General features: G+C 38.2%; 1 protein-coding gene across 1 annotated transcript in view; it reads left to right on the forward strand.

Moving 5' to 3' along the window:
- Efcab3 (EF-hand calcium binding domain 3) overlaps positions 1-15,551 on the forward strand; it is a 58,779-nt gene that overhangs the window by 32,079 nt on the left and 11,149 nt on the right. Inside the window, exons 9-11 of the mRNA XM_046461137.2 lie at positions 2,064-2,207; positions 4,036-4,107; positions 6,310-6,430. Of these exons, the coding sequence (XP_046317093.1) occupies positions 2,064-2,207; positions 4,036-4,107; positions 6,310-6,430 (337 nt within the window). The remainder of the gene's footprint in view (positions 1-2,063; positions 2,208-4,035; positions 4,108-6,309; positions 6,431-15,551) is intronic.

The raw sequence follows: 15,551 nt of genomic DNA on the forward strand, positions 1-15,551 counted from the left end.
TTGTGTATTTCATGCAGGAGTGTATCCTAAGCACTTAGAGCACAGTACCTGGCACACAGAAAGCATGCAATAAACATTTGCTAAATTGCATGAATGCCTACAACATGATAAAGAGGCTGTGAGAAGATAGAGATGAGTCAGAAATGGTTTGATTCCAGCTCTAGAAAAGCTTACCTTTTGTCAAGGGAGATAGGTGTTATCTTTTCATACAGTTACAAGGTAAGTATCATTATCTTATAGGATTAATCACTTCTTATACATAGAGATGCTGAGACTTGAATGTATATGAAATGCATTATATTCTGGTGCCATTTGGAATATACTTTGATCTGGATTTATTTCTTCTTTCACTAATTTTAGAAAACACATACCTAATTTGGCTTCAATTGGTGCTTTGAGTATTTCTTTGAAAAACACTTTAGATATGTATAACACATACATATACATATTCAATTTGGGTCCAACTTCGTGTATTAGTTTTCTACTGCTACCATAACAAGTTATCACAAATTTCACAGCATAAAACAGCAGGTTGTACAGGTCAGAAGTCCAGATAGGCTTGACTGGCTTCTCTCCTGCAGGTCTTAGAGGTTCCAAATTCAGGGGTTGAGACAGGCATGTTAGTACACACCTGGCATCAGAGAGACTCCAGAGATTGAGGCAGAAACATGGAAAGTTTAAGGTTAGCCTGGGCAATTTAGTAAGACCTGTCTCAAAATAAAAAATAATAAGCAGCACCATGGTAGAGCACCCCTGGGTTCAATTGCCAGTATTGGAAGGAAGAAAGGAAGGAAATCAGGGGAAGGAGCAAGAAGGAAATAAACAAACTTAGGTGTTATCCAGCCTGGGCTCTTATTTGGGAGAATATCTTTTTTTTTTCTTTTACATTACTGGGGATCAAACCCAAGATCTCTGGCATGCTAGGCAAGCTCTCTACCACTGAGTTGCCTCCCCAGCCCTTATGTGGGGATTCTTATTTGGAAAGTCCAGAGAATCTGCTTCCAATCTCATTCAGATTTGTGGCATAACTGAGTTCTTTGCAGTTGCATAGCTGAGGTCCCAATTTTCTTGCTGCCAGTCAACCAGGAGACTCAGCCCCTTAAGGCTACCTATGTTGTATACCATGTTGCTCCCCATACCCTATCTTCAAACAAGCAATGGTAGGGGAAATCTTCTCATGCCCTGAATTTCTTTTTCTGCCACATCTGTCTTGCTTCTAGCTCTATGATGAGTTTATATAATTAGATTGGGCCCAATATCTTTACTGAAAGAAAGGAAGGGAGGGAGGGAGAGAGGAAGGAAGGAAGGAAAGAATATATTCAATATATTTTTGGATTATCTCAGATAATCCAAGATAACCTATCTCAATTATATCTGCAAAGTCCCTTTTACCATATAAAGTAATTTATTCATAGGTTCCAGAGATTCGGGCATGGACTTCTTTGGAAGGCTATCTCACATACCAATTAGCTTGTTCTACTTCAAATCCTAAGGAAGGGCAGTATCAGGTATCAGAAATGTCTATTAAAAGCCAGGTGTGGTAGTATAGGACTGTAATCCCAGTGACTTGGGGGGCTGAGGCAGGATGATCACACATGTAAGGCCAGCCTGGGCAACTCAGTGGGGCTCTAAACTATTTAGCAAGGTCTCAAAATAAAGAGGGCTGGGGAGGCAGGTGCAATGGTGCATTCCTGTAATCCCAACAGCTTGGGAGGTTGAGGCAGGAGGATTATAAATTCAAAACCAGCCTCAGCAAAAGCAAGGCGCTAAGCAACTCAGTGAGACCCTGTCTCTAACTAAAATACAAAATAGGGTTGCGGATGTGGCTCAGTGGTCAAGTGCCCTTGAGTGCAATTCCCAGTACCCCTCAAAAAGTGGGGTGGGGCTGGGGATGTAATTTAGAAGTAAAGCTCTCCTCAGTATCCCTCCCCCCAAAAGTATTAAATGCCTATTTTTCTCAGTACTTTTCTAGAACATGATCTCCAGCTGTATTATCTGTTCTAGTCTTATTAGCATATGTATTTCTTCTTAAATAACTGCCGTAACTTAATTCCATTCTCCAGCCTTCCATCATGCCTACGACTTCTTCAGCAAGGATAAAACTGGCTGTATTGATTTACATGGAATGATGTGCACTTTAGCTAAATTGGGAATGAATGTAACCAAGCATGATATCTATAATGAATTAAAATGTGCTGATATTGATCGTGAGTATTTTAATTTCTCATTACCTTCTCATAAAAGACTTTTAAAAAAACTTTTACAAATACATATTTTTGCTGGGCACAGTGGCATATGCCCTTAAATGCCAGCAACTCAGGAGACTGAGGCAGGAGGATCATGAGTTCAAAGCCAGCCTCAGCAACTTAGTGAGGCCCTAAGCAACTCAGCAAGACCCTGTCTCTAAATAAAATACAAAAAGGGCTGGGGATGGGGGGTGGGGGGTGCCTGGGGTTGTGGCTTGGTGGTAGTGCACTTGCCTAGCATGTGAGAGGCACTGAATTTGATCCTCAGCACCACATAGAAATAAATAAATAAAGATATTGTGCCCAACTATAACTAAAAATATATTTTTTTAAAAAAAAGGGCTGGGGATATGGCTAAGTGGTTAAGCACCCTGGGGTTCAATCCCTGGTACCAAAAATAAACTATTTGAGGTGTTTGGCATTCACTGGAGGTCTTGGAATATATCCTCTGCAGATAAAGGGGATTACTGTATATGAGTTTATTTCCCTGTAAAGATATCATTGAGGTATGTGTGTGTGTGTGTGTGTGTGTGTGTGTGTGTATATATATATATATATATATATATATATATATATATTATGAAATCAAATTAATCCTCAGAACTATTCTTTGAAAAATCCTGTGTGGAAACTGAGTGACTATCTCAATATCAAATTCAGGTTATCTTTCATGATGTTCATTTTGAAAGATACCTTGAAATCACAAATACAAAAACATAAACAATTTAAAAACTGACATGATGCCCAGAAAGTCCAAGCCCTTTGTTTCCATTTAAGTTATAATAGTATGAATCCTCTTTGCATCATTAGGGTCTACCTACACTGAGTTTTAAATGACAGAGAATTTTTTTATATTTTTAAAGCATCAAGATCATGTTTTTACTAGCAAGGATATTAGAATGATATGCATTTTAGCTAAATTGGGAATGAATAGTGGAAGGAGACGGTCATCATATAAAAAAATTCACGTATGAAGATGTGAATTTCGTGTCAACATACCTTATATACAAAGATTTGAGAAATTGTGGTATAAAGGTGTATTAAGAATTGCAATGCAAAAAAAATTATGAATGTGATGCACTCCTCTATTGTGATGTAAGAAATAATAATAAAAAAGATCATGTTTCTATTGAGAATCCTGACCTAGTGATTAGTAGTTCAAGCTGATACATTGTGTGAAAAATATATTCAGCACATTATCTCCTCTCACCTCACCTCACCCACTGTCAGTGCCCACTCAGTCAGCATTAGTTCCACATGTGATTCAATGTCACCAGTTAAGGTATCACTTGTTTCCACTAACTATGCATAATTTTTCTATTCTTCCTAGGAAGCATACACACATCCACTTTAATAGCACTATCTTTAATTTTAGAAGAAATGGGCTAAAGCTTGGCTATTTTATAGTAGAATAGGGCTGGATATGGAGTGGGATGTTGGGTAGATTCCTTGTAAAAATGGCAAAACTCTGGACGAGGAGTGAATGGACAGGCCCATGGACAGGCCCGCAGCGGTTGGGAGCCCTGGCTGAGTGTTTATAGCATCTCTCCAGCCCTAAAATGCTCTGTGGTTTTGTTTATTTTATTTTAACTTTTGTGGTTCTGGGGATTGAACCTGGGGCCTTGTGCATGTGAGGCAAGCACTCTATCAACTGAGCTATATCCCCAGTTCAAAATGCTCTGATTTTAAGTATTAAGTGGTCCAGAGTGCTTTAACTTTTACACTCAATATGTACTCTAACAATTTCAATACATCTTATTCTTGTTCTGAGCTTATATTTCTGTTGCAGGAGACGGGAAGGTGAACTTCTCTGACTTCATAAAGGTGCTAACAGATAAGAACCGCTTCCTCAAAGCTGTAGGTGAGCAGAGGTGTTCCTGACAGGTGTTCCTGAATAGATGGCAGTTGGGTAGCTACAGCCCACTACATGTAAACATTATTCATTTAGGCCTCCAATGTGGAGACAAATCAGAAAGCTGTACTTTGAGGATATGATTTATTTTTGTACTGCTTTGCTAAACAAATTGATACTTTAAGGTTTTTTTTTTTTTTGCTATTTTCTTTTCTTTCTTTCTTTTTTCTTCTCCTTTTTTTTTTTTTTGTGTGTGTGTGTGTGTGTGTGTTGGTGGTGGTGGTCATCTGGTACTGGGGATTGAACCAGGGGTGCTGTGCCACTGAGTTATACCTCCAGTTTTTATTTTTCATTCTAGAAAAATTCTCACTAAGTTGCCCAAGGCTGGCTTCAAACTTGGAATTCTCTTGCCTCAGCCTTCCACTTATAGATTATAGATGTGCAGCACCATGCCCAAACCCAGTTTTAGAATTTTAATTTAAATAATCATGCAGGTACTGGTATTGTCTAAAGACCTACTTCACGTGATACTGCCCTTTAGTTTCCAATGAGAACCTTCAGGAAGTAACAAGGGCAGAAAATTTTAGTCTCATTTCATAGTGTTTTAATTACTTACTGAAGATGTGCACTACTTTCAGAGGCATTCCTTTTACAAAAAGAAAAAAAAACATTTCTTTAGAAAAAAAAAACATGCTCTCATGAAGATTTGGGGCATAGATAATAGGGTCTTTTATATGCTTGCTTGTTTTACTTTTTAGTACTAAGGATTAAACCCAGAGTACTTTACCACTAAGCTACATCCCCAGTTTTGGGTTTTGTTGTTGTTGTTGTTGTTTTGTTTTGTTTTGCTAAGTTGCTGAGGTTGATCTCAAATTTATGATCCTCAAACTTGCTGGGGTTACATACATGTGCCACAGTGCCTAGCTGATAATATACTGTTCTTAAAAAAAAAATGCATCTTTTATGGGGGTAGGAAAGATGGTGGAATGATGTAAACATCATTACCGTAGGCACATTTATGATTGCACGGTGGTACATCTCTACTTCATGTAGAACCAGAGAATTGAAATGCTGCACCCCATTTATGTATAATGAATTGATATGCATTCTGCTGTCACGTTCAACTAAGTAGAACAAATAAAAAAATAATAAATTTTTAAATATACCTCTTAGCTAGGCATGGTGGCACATGCCTGCAATCCCAGCAGGTCTGAGGCAAGAGGATGGCAAGTTTAAGGCCATCCTTATCAACTTATGATACCTCGTCTCAAAGGAAAAAATAAAAAAGGCTGTGGATATAGCTTAGTGGTTAAGCACCCTAGGTTCACTGGTACCAAAAAAAAAAAAAAAAAGAAAGAAAGAAAAGAAAAAGTATATCTTCACTCTGATGATGCTTCTACCCTTGTGAAAGTCTGCTTGGGGTTAAAAAGCATTTTCTCACACAAGGCTATACATGCTCTATTGGTATACTTGAAATATTGTTATTTGTACTCTCACAGTTTGTTTAGGAACTTAACAACCTTCTTTGGAAAATCTAATCACTTTTCATATCTTGTTTTCTAGGATAAGTACATTCCAAATTCCAAATATTGCACACAGTTTTGAAAACAGGCCCATTCGTAAATTATGAATTGTCCTTAAGATAAAGAGTTAAGATAAAGATAAAAGTTACTGTTTGCAAATACTTTGATAGTAGTGGGAGTTTTCCTGCAAACCAGAGATAAATTTATCAAAAAATTCTTTGCCTAGAAGAACAAGACAGTAGTTCATAGCATACAGTTCATGCTTATGTTGCAAGTATTACTGTATTTACTTAGAAGTCATTGAACTAAAAAGTATTTTTATATTTGGGGATTACTCTGGTCAAGTAATCAAAATTAACTTTCTACCAATTAGAACAAAATTTTAATGATTACTATATCTCTAATCCCTTACTTGATGTTATTATAAGAAATACTCAGTAAAAAGATTATCTGTAGGGCTGGGGTTGTGGCTCAGTGGTAGAGTGCTTGCCTAGCATGTGTGATTCTGATTCTAGGCATTTATTTACATATTTATTTATTTACATATTCAATTTATTTACATATAAATAAACAAATAAAGGTCCATTGACAGCTAAAAAATATTTTTTAAAAAAGATTATCTATTATATTACTTTTTGATGAATGATTTGTTCAGAATGCATTTTGAAATCTGTTTCCTTTTCCATAGTTCCAGAAAAGGAAACCTATTTAGATTTAACTGACAACCCGGGGATCCTATTATTTGAAATCCTATCAAAGCTTGTAGAGACTTCAGCCCTACCCAGAAAGGCTATAATGGAAATAGTAAGGTAAGTGTCAAGGAAAGAGACAAAAGAACAACCTTCTCAGAAGCACTTATAAGGATATCTTACTAACATCCTACTCCACGAGGTCTGGCCCAAAACATAGGAGAAAGGTATCAAAGCAAATGGTCATGTGCCACAACATTTCTACCTAGCTCTGAAATTCAGAGCTCAGACAAACCAGGACCCTGCTGTGGGCTTAAGACATCCAAAAAAGTTCAGCCTCCCCTACCTAATACCAGAGAATCCCAGAAGAATAAGACTTATTCAGGGATGATTTTTTTTTTTTTTTTTGGTACTGGGAATTTAAACCAGGGGTGCTTTACCACTGAGCTCCATCCCCAGCCCTTTTCATTTTGAGACAGAGTCTTGCTAAGTTGGTTAGGGTCTCACTAAATTACAGAAGCTGGCCTTAAATTTACCATCTTCCTATCTCAGCCTACAGATTTGCTGAGATTTAAGGTGTGCAGAAATGATTTAAAATGGCTTCAAAATCCAGTGGGGAATACAAGACACTCCCATACCCACTAGACTTTGAGAGGTGTAGTAAGTTCAGATTTCCCAACATACTGCATGGGGCCAGAATTAGAATTGAGTATAAAGGATGAGAAGAAAACATTCTCACAGGCAAGTGAAATAATTTATTCCAGCAAATAGCACTAAAAACAAATTTATTCAATCTATTTTTATCATTGTATTATAGAAATTAAATGTTCCCATTATCAATATGTTAAATTCACATTCTACAAAGTTTTCTGGTATCATACTTAAGACTTAAAATTCAGAATGCTACCAAAAAAGGGTAAAAATATTCTTATGCCTCTAAATAGGTAGCCTGTATTATCCTCTCTCTTCATCAGATGTTGAACAGAGAAGGGTGCACAAAATTCTACTTTTCATTTCATTCAACTTCAAAGATCTTTTTTTGTGTGTGTGGGAGGATACTGGGGATTAAACTCAGGGATACTCTAGCTCTGAGCTATATCCCCAGCCCTTTTCTATTTTGAGTCAGGTTCTCCCTAAGTTGTCCAGGCTGGCCTGGAACTTGCAGTACTCCTGCCTCAGCCTCCTGAATGGCTAGGATTACAGACATGTGCCACGGCACCTGGTATTATTAATTTAATTTAGTTATTTAGAGATAATTTAATAAATATATATATATATTAAATTTCTGCTGTTGGTACACAAATTTGGCACTTAATCTCTCAGCCTCAATTTCCTCATCCATAAAATTAGGAAGATAATAATACCTGCCTTAAAGGGAAGTTGTGGGAATGATATGTGAAAACACATGATATGTGAAGTGCTTAACACATTACAAAGTTCCATAAATGTCATATTATGTGGAAATAATTACATTAAGCATAGAATATACATATCATTGATTTTAAACCCTTGCCTCCCTAATGAGAATATACTATCATCCCAATTTTTATAATGAAAAAACAGCCAGGCGCAGTGGTGCACACCTATAATCCCAGCAACTCAGGAGGCTAAGGCAAGAGGACCAAAAATTCAAAACCAACCTCAGCAACTTAATGAGGCCCTATGCAACTTAGCAAGAATCTGTCTCAAAAGAAAAAAAATTAAAAGAGCTAGGGATGTGGCTAAGTGGTTAAACACCTCTGAGTTCAATCCCTGGTGTGATAAAACAAACCCTGAAGTATAGGCCAGTTAAATAACTTGCCCAGGAGAAAGTGATGCTTGGATTTTAGCATCCTGATTAGGAAACCAAGCTTTTTTTCTATTCCCTATGCTTCCTCTCACACCCAGTAAGTATAGAGGAAATGTTAGCCTATGTTAGTGTTTTTATTGAAATTGGATTGGGGTTGTTATTTATCTGGTTATCTAATTTGGTTGTTAATTATGTGATCATCTCTTTATTGTCTGGTTCCTAAGGAGATTGAAATTGTTTAAAACAATGCCTAAGGGGAAACTTAGAAAGGAAACTCCAATCAGACATCACCAACATGGACCACAGCTGAAGAAACTAGATGGACATTACACTAAAGCATCCATCTAGAACCACAGTCAACATAGTATATTCAATTGACAGACACTTCAGCACATAGCACCAGCAAAAAAGTCTTACTACAAAGCCACTCTACAAAATTGGTAGAGACAACTGCCTTGCCAGATTCACCAGAAGCATAAAAGATAAGGTAACATGACACCTCCAAAGAAACACAATAACTCTTTAGCAACAGGCCTCAAAGAAAAGGAAATGAATGAGCTGCCTGACAATTCAAAAGAATGAATTTCAGAAAACAATGAAATTGTAGAATACAACAGTTACTAATATGGCATTATGTAAAAATGTGGATGTGTAACCGATGTGATTCTGCAATCTGTATTTGGGGTAAAAATGGGAGTTCATAACCAACTTGAATCTAATGTATGAAATATGATATGTCAAGAGCTTTGTAATGTTTTGAACAACCAATAAAAAAAGAAAACAATGAAATTTAAGAGAATACAGGGCTGGGGATGTGGCTCAAGCGGTAGCGCGCTCGCTTGGCATGCGTTCGGCCCGGGTTCGATCCTCAGCACCACATACAAAGATGTTGTGTCCGCTGAGAACTAAAAAATAAATATTAAAAAAAAAAATTCTCTCTCTCTCTCTCTCTCTCTCTTAAAAAAAAAAGAAATTTAAGAGAATACAGATAGACAATCCAACAGAATTATATGATATGAATGAGAAATTCAGCAAAGAGATATAAACCATTTTTTTAAAAAGCCAATAAACAAATAAAATATTTAAAAGAACCAAACAGATCTGGGCATAGTGGCATATAATCCTAGCTACTCAGGAGGCTAAGGCAGGAGGATTACAAGTGTGAGGCTAGCCTAGTGTTATGATGGGCAAAAGGTGTGACTTATGCAGTCGATGGGGAGAAATAAAGAATGTCCATGCACTTCTGCCCTAGTCAATCCTTTATTCACTCAAATCATCAATACAATTTCACTCTACAGGTTCTTAATCAAGAAAAGGACAATCCATAATGCTAGGCACTGCAATAGATATAATCAATTCACAGCAAACAATTCTAGATTAATTAATTCACAGCAAACAATTCTAGATCAATTATTCTAAGCACTGCAAACACTTAATCAGGACAGGCTCAAGACAGACATTCCCTCTGCATGCTAAATTCAAGTGTCAGATCAAAAGTCTCAAGCCTTAGGCTTTAAATCCAGCAGATGCACACTTAGACCAAGGTGATCAGGTCAGAAACCAAAGCAGGTTTCTCCTGGGGTGGAGCTGACAGCTGGTTGAGGAGAGGGTCCTAAGGAGAAGTTGTGACTGTCACCAGGGTCAAGATATGGCTGAGAGTTTGAGAGTGGTAAGGAAAATGCAGAGGATCAGCAACCATAAAAAGTCTTGGAATGTCAGTCCAGGTCCTAATCAGGCTCTCAGTATGAGGCCATTAGTGTCGTCTGGCTATCTGTTCATCTGCTCTATTATTTATACCAAATTTGGGGGCTGTGAACCCCCCCCCCTTTCAATCATTATCAGATGGCACTGGGTCTCAGTGACATCATTTACCCTGGGTTAAAACATGGTCTGGTGGTCCCCACCCTGATCTTTTTGCCTTTCCCTCTTATTGGTGAGGGCAGCCAGGCAGAGGCTTCACTCTGAATTTATCAGGGTGGGGGAGAAGTGACTTGTTTGTGCTTGAGAGCCATACTGGAGGGCTCCATTAGGCGTGCCTGGTGAGACTGCAGGTTTCAAACTGGAGTTTTTAAAATGGTATTGCTTAGGCCTAGGCCTAAGGCCATCCCCACACCTAGGCAACTTAGTGAAACCCTGTTTTAAAGTAAAAATTTTTAAAGGACTAGGAAAATAAATAGAGTTATGCATGCTACTCAAGTGGTAGAACACTCCTGGGTTCAATCCTCAGTACTATTTAAAAAAAAAAAACAGAATGAAAAGTTGGTTGTGGTGGCACACACTGTCACGAGGGGGCAAAATTGCATCAAATGCAGTCAAGGGGAGAAATAAAGAATGTTCATGCGCTTCCGCCCCTTTCAATGCTTTATTCACTCAAATTACTCAATACAGTTTCACTCTACAGATTCTTAATCAAGAAAACGACAATCCTTTATACTAGGCACTGCAATAGATATAATCATTCACAGCAAACAATTCTAGATTAATTCTAAGCACTTCAAAAACACTTAATCATGACAGGTGACAGACATTCCCTCTCCATGCCAAGTTCAAAAGTCTCAAGCCTTAGGCTTTATGTCCAGCAGATGCACACTCTTAGACCGCGGTGATAGGGTCTGGAACCAAGGCAGGCTTTTCCTGGCATGAAGTGGACGACTAGTTGAGGAGAGGATCCTAGGGAGAAGTTGCAGCTCTCACCAAGGTCCAGACCAGGCAGTAGAGTTTGAGAGCAGTGAGGATCATGCAAAGGATCAGGAACCAAGGATAAGTAATGGGATGAAAAGTCCTCATCAGGCTCTCTAGCTCAAGTGCATCCTTGTTTTGGCTGGCTGAATCCCTTTTATCAGCTCTATTATTTATACTAAATTTTGAGGCTTTTGACCCCCTTTCAATCTTATCAGCTACCATGGGATTTCTCCATGACATCTGGTCTGGTGGTCTCCACCCTGATCTTCTTTCCTTTCCCTCTTATCAGGCCAGGACAGCCTACCAGGGGCTTCACTCTATTTATCAGGGTGAGGGGAAGTAACTTGTTTGAGGTCATACTGGAGGGCTCTGTGGGTGTGCCTGGGGAGACTGCAGATTTCAAACTGGAGTTTTAAAATGGAGTTGCTTAGGCTCAGGCCTAAGGCCATCCTCACACACACCTGGAATCCTAAAAACTCTGGAGGCTGAGGCAGGTAGGTGGTTTGTGAGTTCTAGGTCAACCTAAGCAACCTGGCAAGGCCCTAAGCAGCTTAGTGAGACCCTGCTCAAAATTAAAAATAAAAAGAGCTGGGGATATGGCTCATTGGTAAAGCACCCCTGGGTTCAATCTCTAGTGTCAAAAGAAAAATAAAAAGCCAATCACAACTCTTAATGATAAAGAACTCAATAAATGGTATAAAAAATAGTTAAGTGACTTAACAGCAGAATTGGTCAAGCAGAAGAATTTCTGAGAAGACAGGTCTTTTGAAATGATTCAGATTTTTAAAAAAGAAAGAAAGAAGAAGAAAAATTGAAAAGTATGAAGCAAGCCTTAGAGACTTCAGAGATACTATCAAGCAAGAAAACTCGGGCATTATGACTGTTCCAGGAGAAGAAAAGGGAAAAGGCATAGAAAAGAAATTTTTTAAAAAAATAATTGGTGAAAACTTTCCAAATCTTAAGATATGGACATCCAGGTCCAGGAAGCTCAAAGGATCTCTAATTGTAAGGAACGGTGGAAAAGCTCGGTAAACTCAACAAGCCAAAACAACCATTTACCTGTCTGAGATTTTATTAGCAGGACCATAGCGGCCAGTCGCAGAAGAGAAGGAGGTTTTGAGAGAGAGAGAGAGAGAGAGAGAGAGGAGAGAGAAAAAGAGAGGGGGAGAGTAAGAGAAGTAAAGTAAGAAAGAGAGCAGGAGAATAAGAGAGCGAGCACGAACAGGGTGTTGATACTTATGGGCTTAACACAGGATGAGGAGGAGCAAGGCGAGTGGGCTGTTACTTCTTCATTGGCTGAGACTTTGCGCCACTTCAGGGATTGGAGGTGCTTCATTCAAAGTTCGCGCCATTCACAGGGATTGGAGGTGACGGTTCACGCGCCATTCAGTGCGTCATGGACCTGAGCTCCCAGAAGAGAAGCACTCTGGGCGCCATCTTTACCAACACTAATAGATTCAACCAAAAAAGCTTCCAAGACATGTTAGAGTCAGACTGTCAAAGTACAAGACAGAGAATTCTAAAGACAACAAGAGAAAAACATCAAGTCACGTATAAGGGAATCCCCATTAGATTAACAACAGACTTCTCTGTAAATATCTTACAGGCCAGGAAAGAATGGAATGATTTATTCAAAGTGCTGAAAGTAAATAATACTATACACAACAAAGCAATCCTTCAGAAATTACAGAGAAATAAAAACTTTCCAAGACAAAAACTGGGTATTAAATTACCAAATTAAAACACATAAACTGTCTGAATGGATTTAAAAAAAAAAAACTAGACCCAAGGATAATACTGCCTAAAAGAAATTGACTTAGCCAGTATAGACCCACATACAGTGAAAATGAAAGAATGGAAAGAGATATACTATGCAAATGGAAACCAAAAGTTAGTAAGAGTATCTATACTTTAAAAAAAAAAAGAAAGAAGTCATTATATAAAAATAAATAAGGTCATTCTATACTGATAAAGGAATCAATAAATGTAAATATATATGCACCCAAGCTGGAAGCACCCAATTATATGAAACAAACTTGATTAGATTTAGATATAAAAGAAAAGAGAGATTCTATTTCAATAATAGGGACTTCAACATATCATTTCATCAATGAACAGATCATCCAGACAAAAAGATCAACAAAGAAACATCAGACTTAAACTATGCTGTGGACCAAATGATCCTAACAGATATTTTCAAAACCTTTCATCCAACAGCTACAGAAAACATTCTTCTCATCAGCATGTAGAACATTCTCCAGCATATAACATGTGTTAGGCCACAAAATAAGTCTCAAAAATTCAAAAATATTGTATCATAGCATATATTCTCTGCAGGAAATAAAAATAAAAATCAACAAAAAGAAACTTTAGAAATTGTACAAATATATGAAAATTAAACAATATTCTCTCTCAGTACTAGGGAATTGAACTCAGGAGTACTCTATCATTAATCTACATCCTTAGCACTTTTTTAAAATTTTATTTTATTTATTCTAATTAGTGATGTATGACAGCAGAATGCAAGTCAATTCATGTTACACAAATAGAGCACATGGGGCTGGGGATGTGGCTCAAGCGGTAGCGCGCTCGCCTGGCATGCGTGTGGCCCGGGTTCGATCCTCAGCACCACATACAAACAAATAGAGCACAATTTTTCATGTCTCTAGTTGTACACAAAGTAGAGTCACACTACTCATGTTCTTATGGTAATGATGTCCGTCTCATTCCACTGTCTTTCCTACCACCATGCCCACTCCTTTCCTCTCCTTCCCCTTTGCCCTATCTAAAGTCTATTCCTCCCATGCTCCTCCCCCATCCCATTATGAATCAGCACCCTTATATTAGACATTCTGCATTTGTTTTTGGGGGATTGGCTTACTTTACCTAGCATTATATTCTCCAACTCCATCCATTTACCTGCAAATGCCATGATTTTATTCTCTTTTAATGCTGAGTAATATTCCATTGTGTATATATAGCATGTTTTCTTTATCCATTCATCTACTGAAGGGCATCTAGGTTGGATCCACAATTTAGCTACTGTGAATTGTGCTGCTATAAACATTGATGTGGCTGTGTCCCTGTAGTATATTGTGTTTCTTTAAAATTATTTTTTAGTTTTAGTTGGACACAATACCTTTATTTTATGTGGTTCTGAGGATCGAACCCAGGGCCTTGCATGTGCTAGGCAAGTGCTCTACTGCTGAGCCACAATCCCAGCCCTATAGTATGCTGTTTTTAAGTCCTTTGGGGTAAAAACCAAGAATGGGATAGCTGGGTCAAATGATGGTTTCATTCCAAGTTTTCCAAGGAATCTCCATATTGCTTTCCATATTGGTTGCACCAATTTGCAGTCCCACCAGCAATGTAAGAGTGTCCCCATATCTTCGCCAACACATATTATTGTTTTTATTCTTAATAGCTGCCATTCTGACTGGAGTGAGATGAAATCTTAGAGTAGTTTTGATTTGCATTTCTCTAATTCCTCCCTTTTTATTTTTATTTCGAGACAGGATCTCACTAAATTGCTGAAGCTAGCCTCCAACTTGTGATCTTCCTGCCTCAGTATCCAGAGCACTGGGATTGCAGTGTGTACCACCATATCCAGTTTGTCAATGGCCTTAAGTATTTAATTTTCTTTTTTTTTTTTAATTTTTTATTGTTGGCTGTTCAAAACATTACATAGTTCTTGATATATCATATTTCACACTTTGATTCAAGTGGGTTATGAGCTCCCATTTTTACCCCATATACAGATTGCAGAATTACATCAGTTACACATCCATTGATTTACATATTGCCATACTAGTGTCTGTTGTGTTCTGCTGCCTTTCCTATCCTCTACTATCCCCCCTCCCCTCCCCTCCCCTTTTCTCTCTCTGCCCCCTCTACTGGCATTCATTTGTCCCCCTTGTATTATTTTTCCCTTTCCCCTCACTTCCTCTTGTATGTACTTTTGTATAACTCTGAGGGTCTCCTTCCATTTCCATGCAATTTCCCTTCTCTCTCCCTTTCCCTCCCACCTCTCATCCCTGTTTAATGTTAATCTTCTTCTCATGCTCTTCGACCCTACTCTGTTCTTAGTTACTCTCCTTATATCAAAGAAGACATTTGGCATTTGTTTTTTAGGGATTGGCTAGCTTCACTTAGCATAATCTGCTCTAATGCCATCCATTTCCCTGTAAATTCTACGATTTTGTCATTTTTTAATGCAGAGTAATACTCCATTGTGTATAAATGCCACATTTTTTTTTATCCATTCATCTATTGAAGGGCATCTAGGTTGGTTCCACAGTCTTGCTATTGTGAATTGTGCTGCTATGAACATCGATGTAGCAGTGTCCCTGTAGCATGCTCTTTTTAGGTCTTTAGGGAATAGACCGAGAAGGGGAATAGCTGGGTCAAATGGTGGCTCCATTCCCAGCTTTCCAAGAAATCTCCATACTGCTTTCCAAATTGGCTGCACCAATTTGCAGTCCCACCAGCAATGTACAAGTGTACCCTTTTCCCCACATCCTCGCCAGCACTTGTTGTTGTTTGACTTCATGATGGCTGCCAATCTAACTGGAGTGAGATGGTATCTTAGGGTGGTTTTGAAGTATTTATTTTTCTACATAAGACCATGAAGTCTTGGAGAAGAGGAAGAAAACCAAAGACTAAGAACTACAGATATAAAACAGTCAAATGGCCTATGGAAGCTGGGCGCAGTAGCACACACCTATAATCCCAGCTACTCGGGAGGTTGAGGCAGGAAGATCACAAGTTCAA

This window comes from Marmota monax, unplaced genomic scaffold (assembly GCF_021218885.2).
Source record: "Marmota monax isolate L192 unplaced genomic scaffold, Marmota_monax_Labrador192_F-V1.1 WCK01_AAM20220418_F8-fsc00319, whole genome shotgun sequence".
In the NCBI taxonomy this organism is placed as follows: Eukaryota; Metazoa; Chordata; class Mammalia; order Rodentia; family Sciuridae; genus Marmota; species Marmota monax.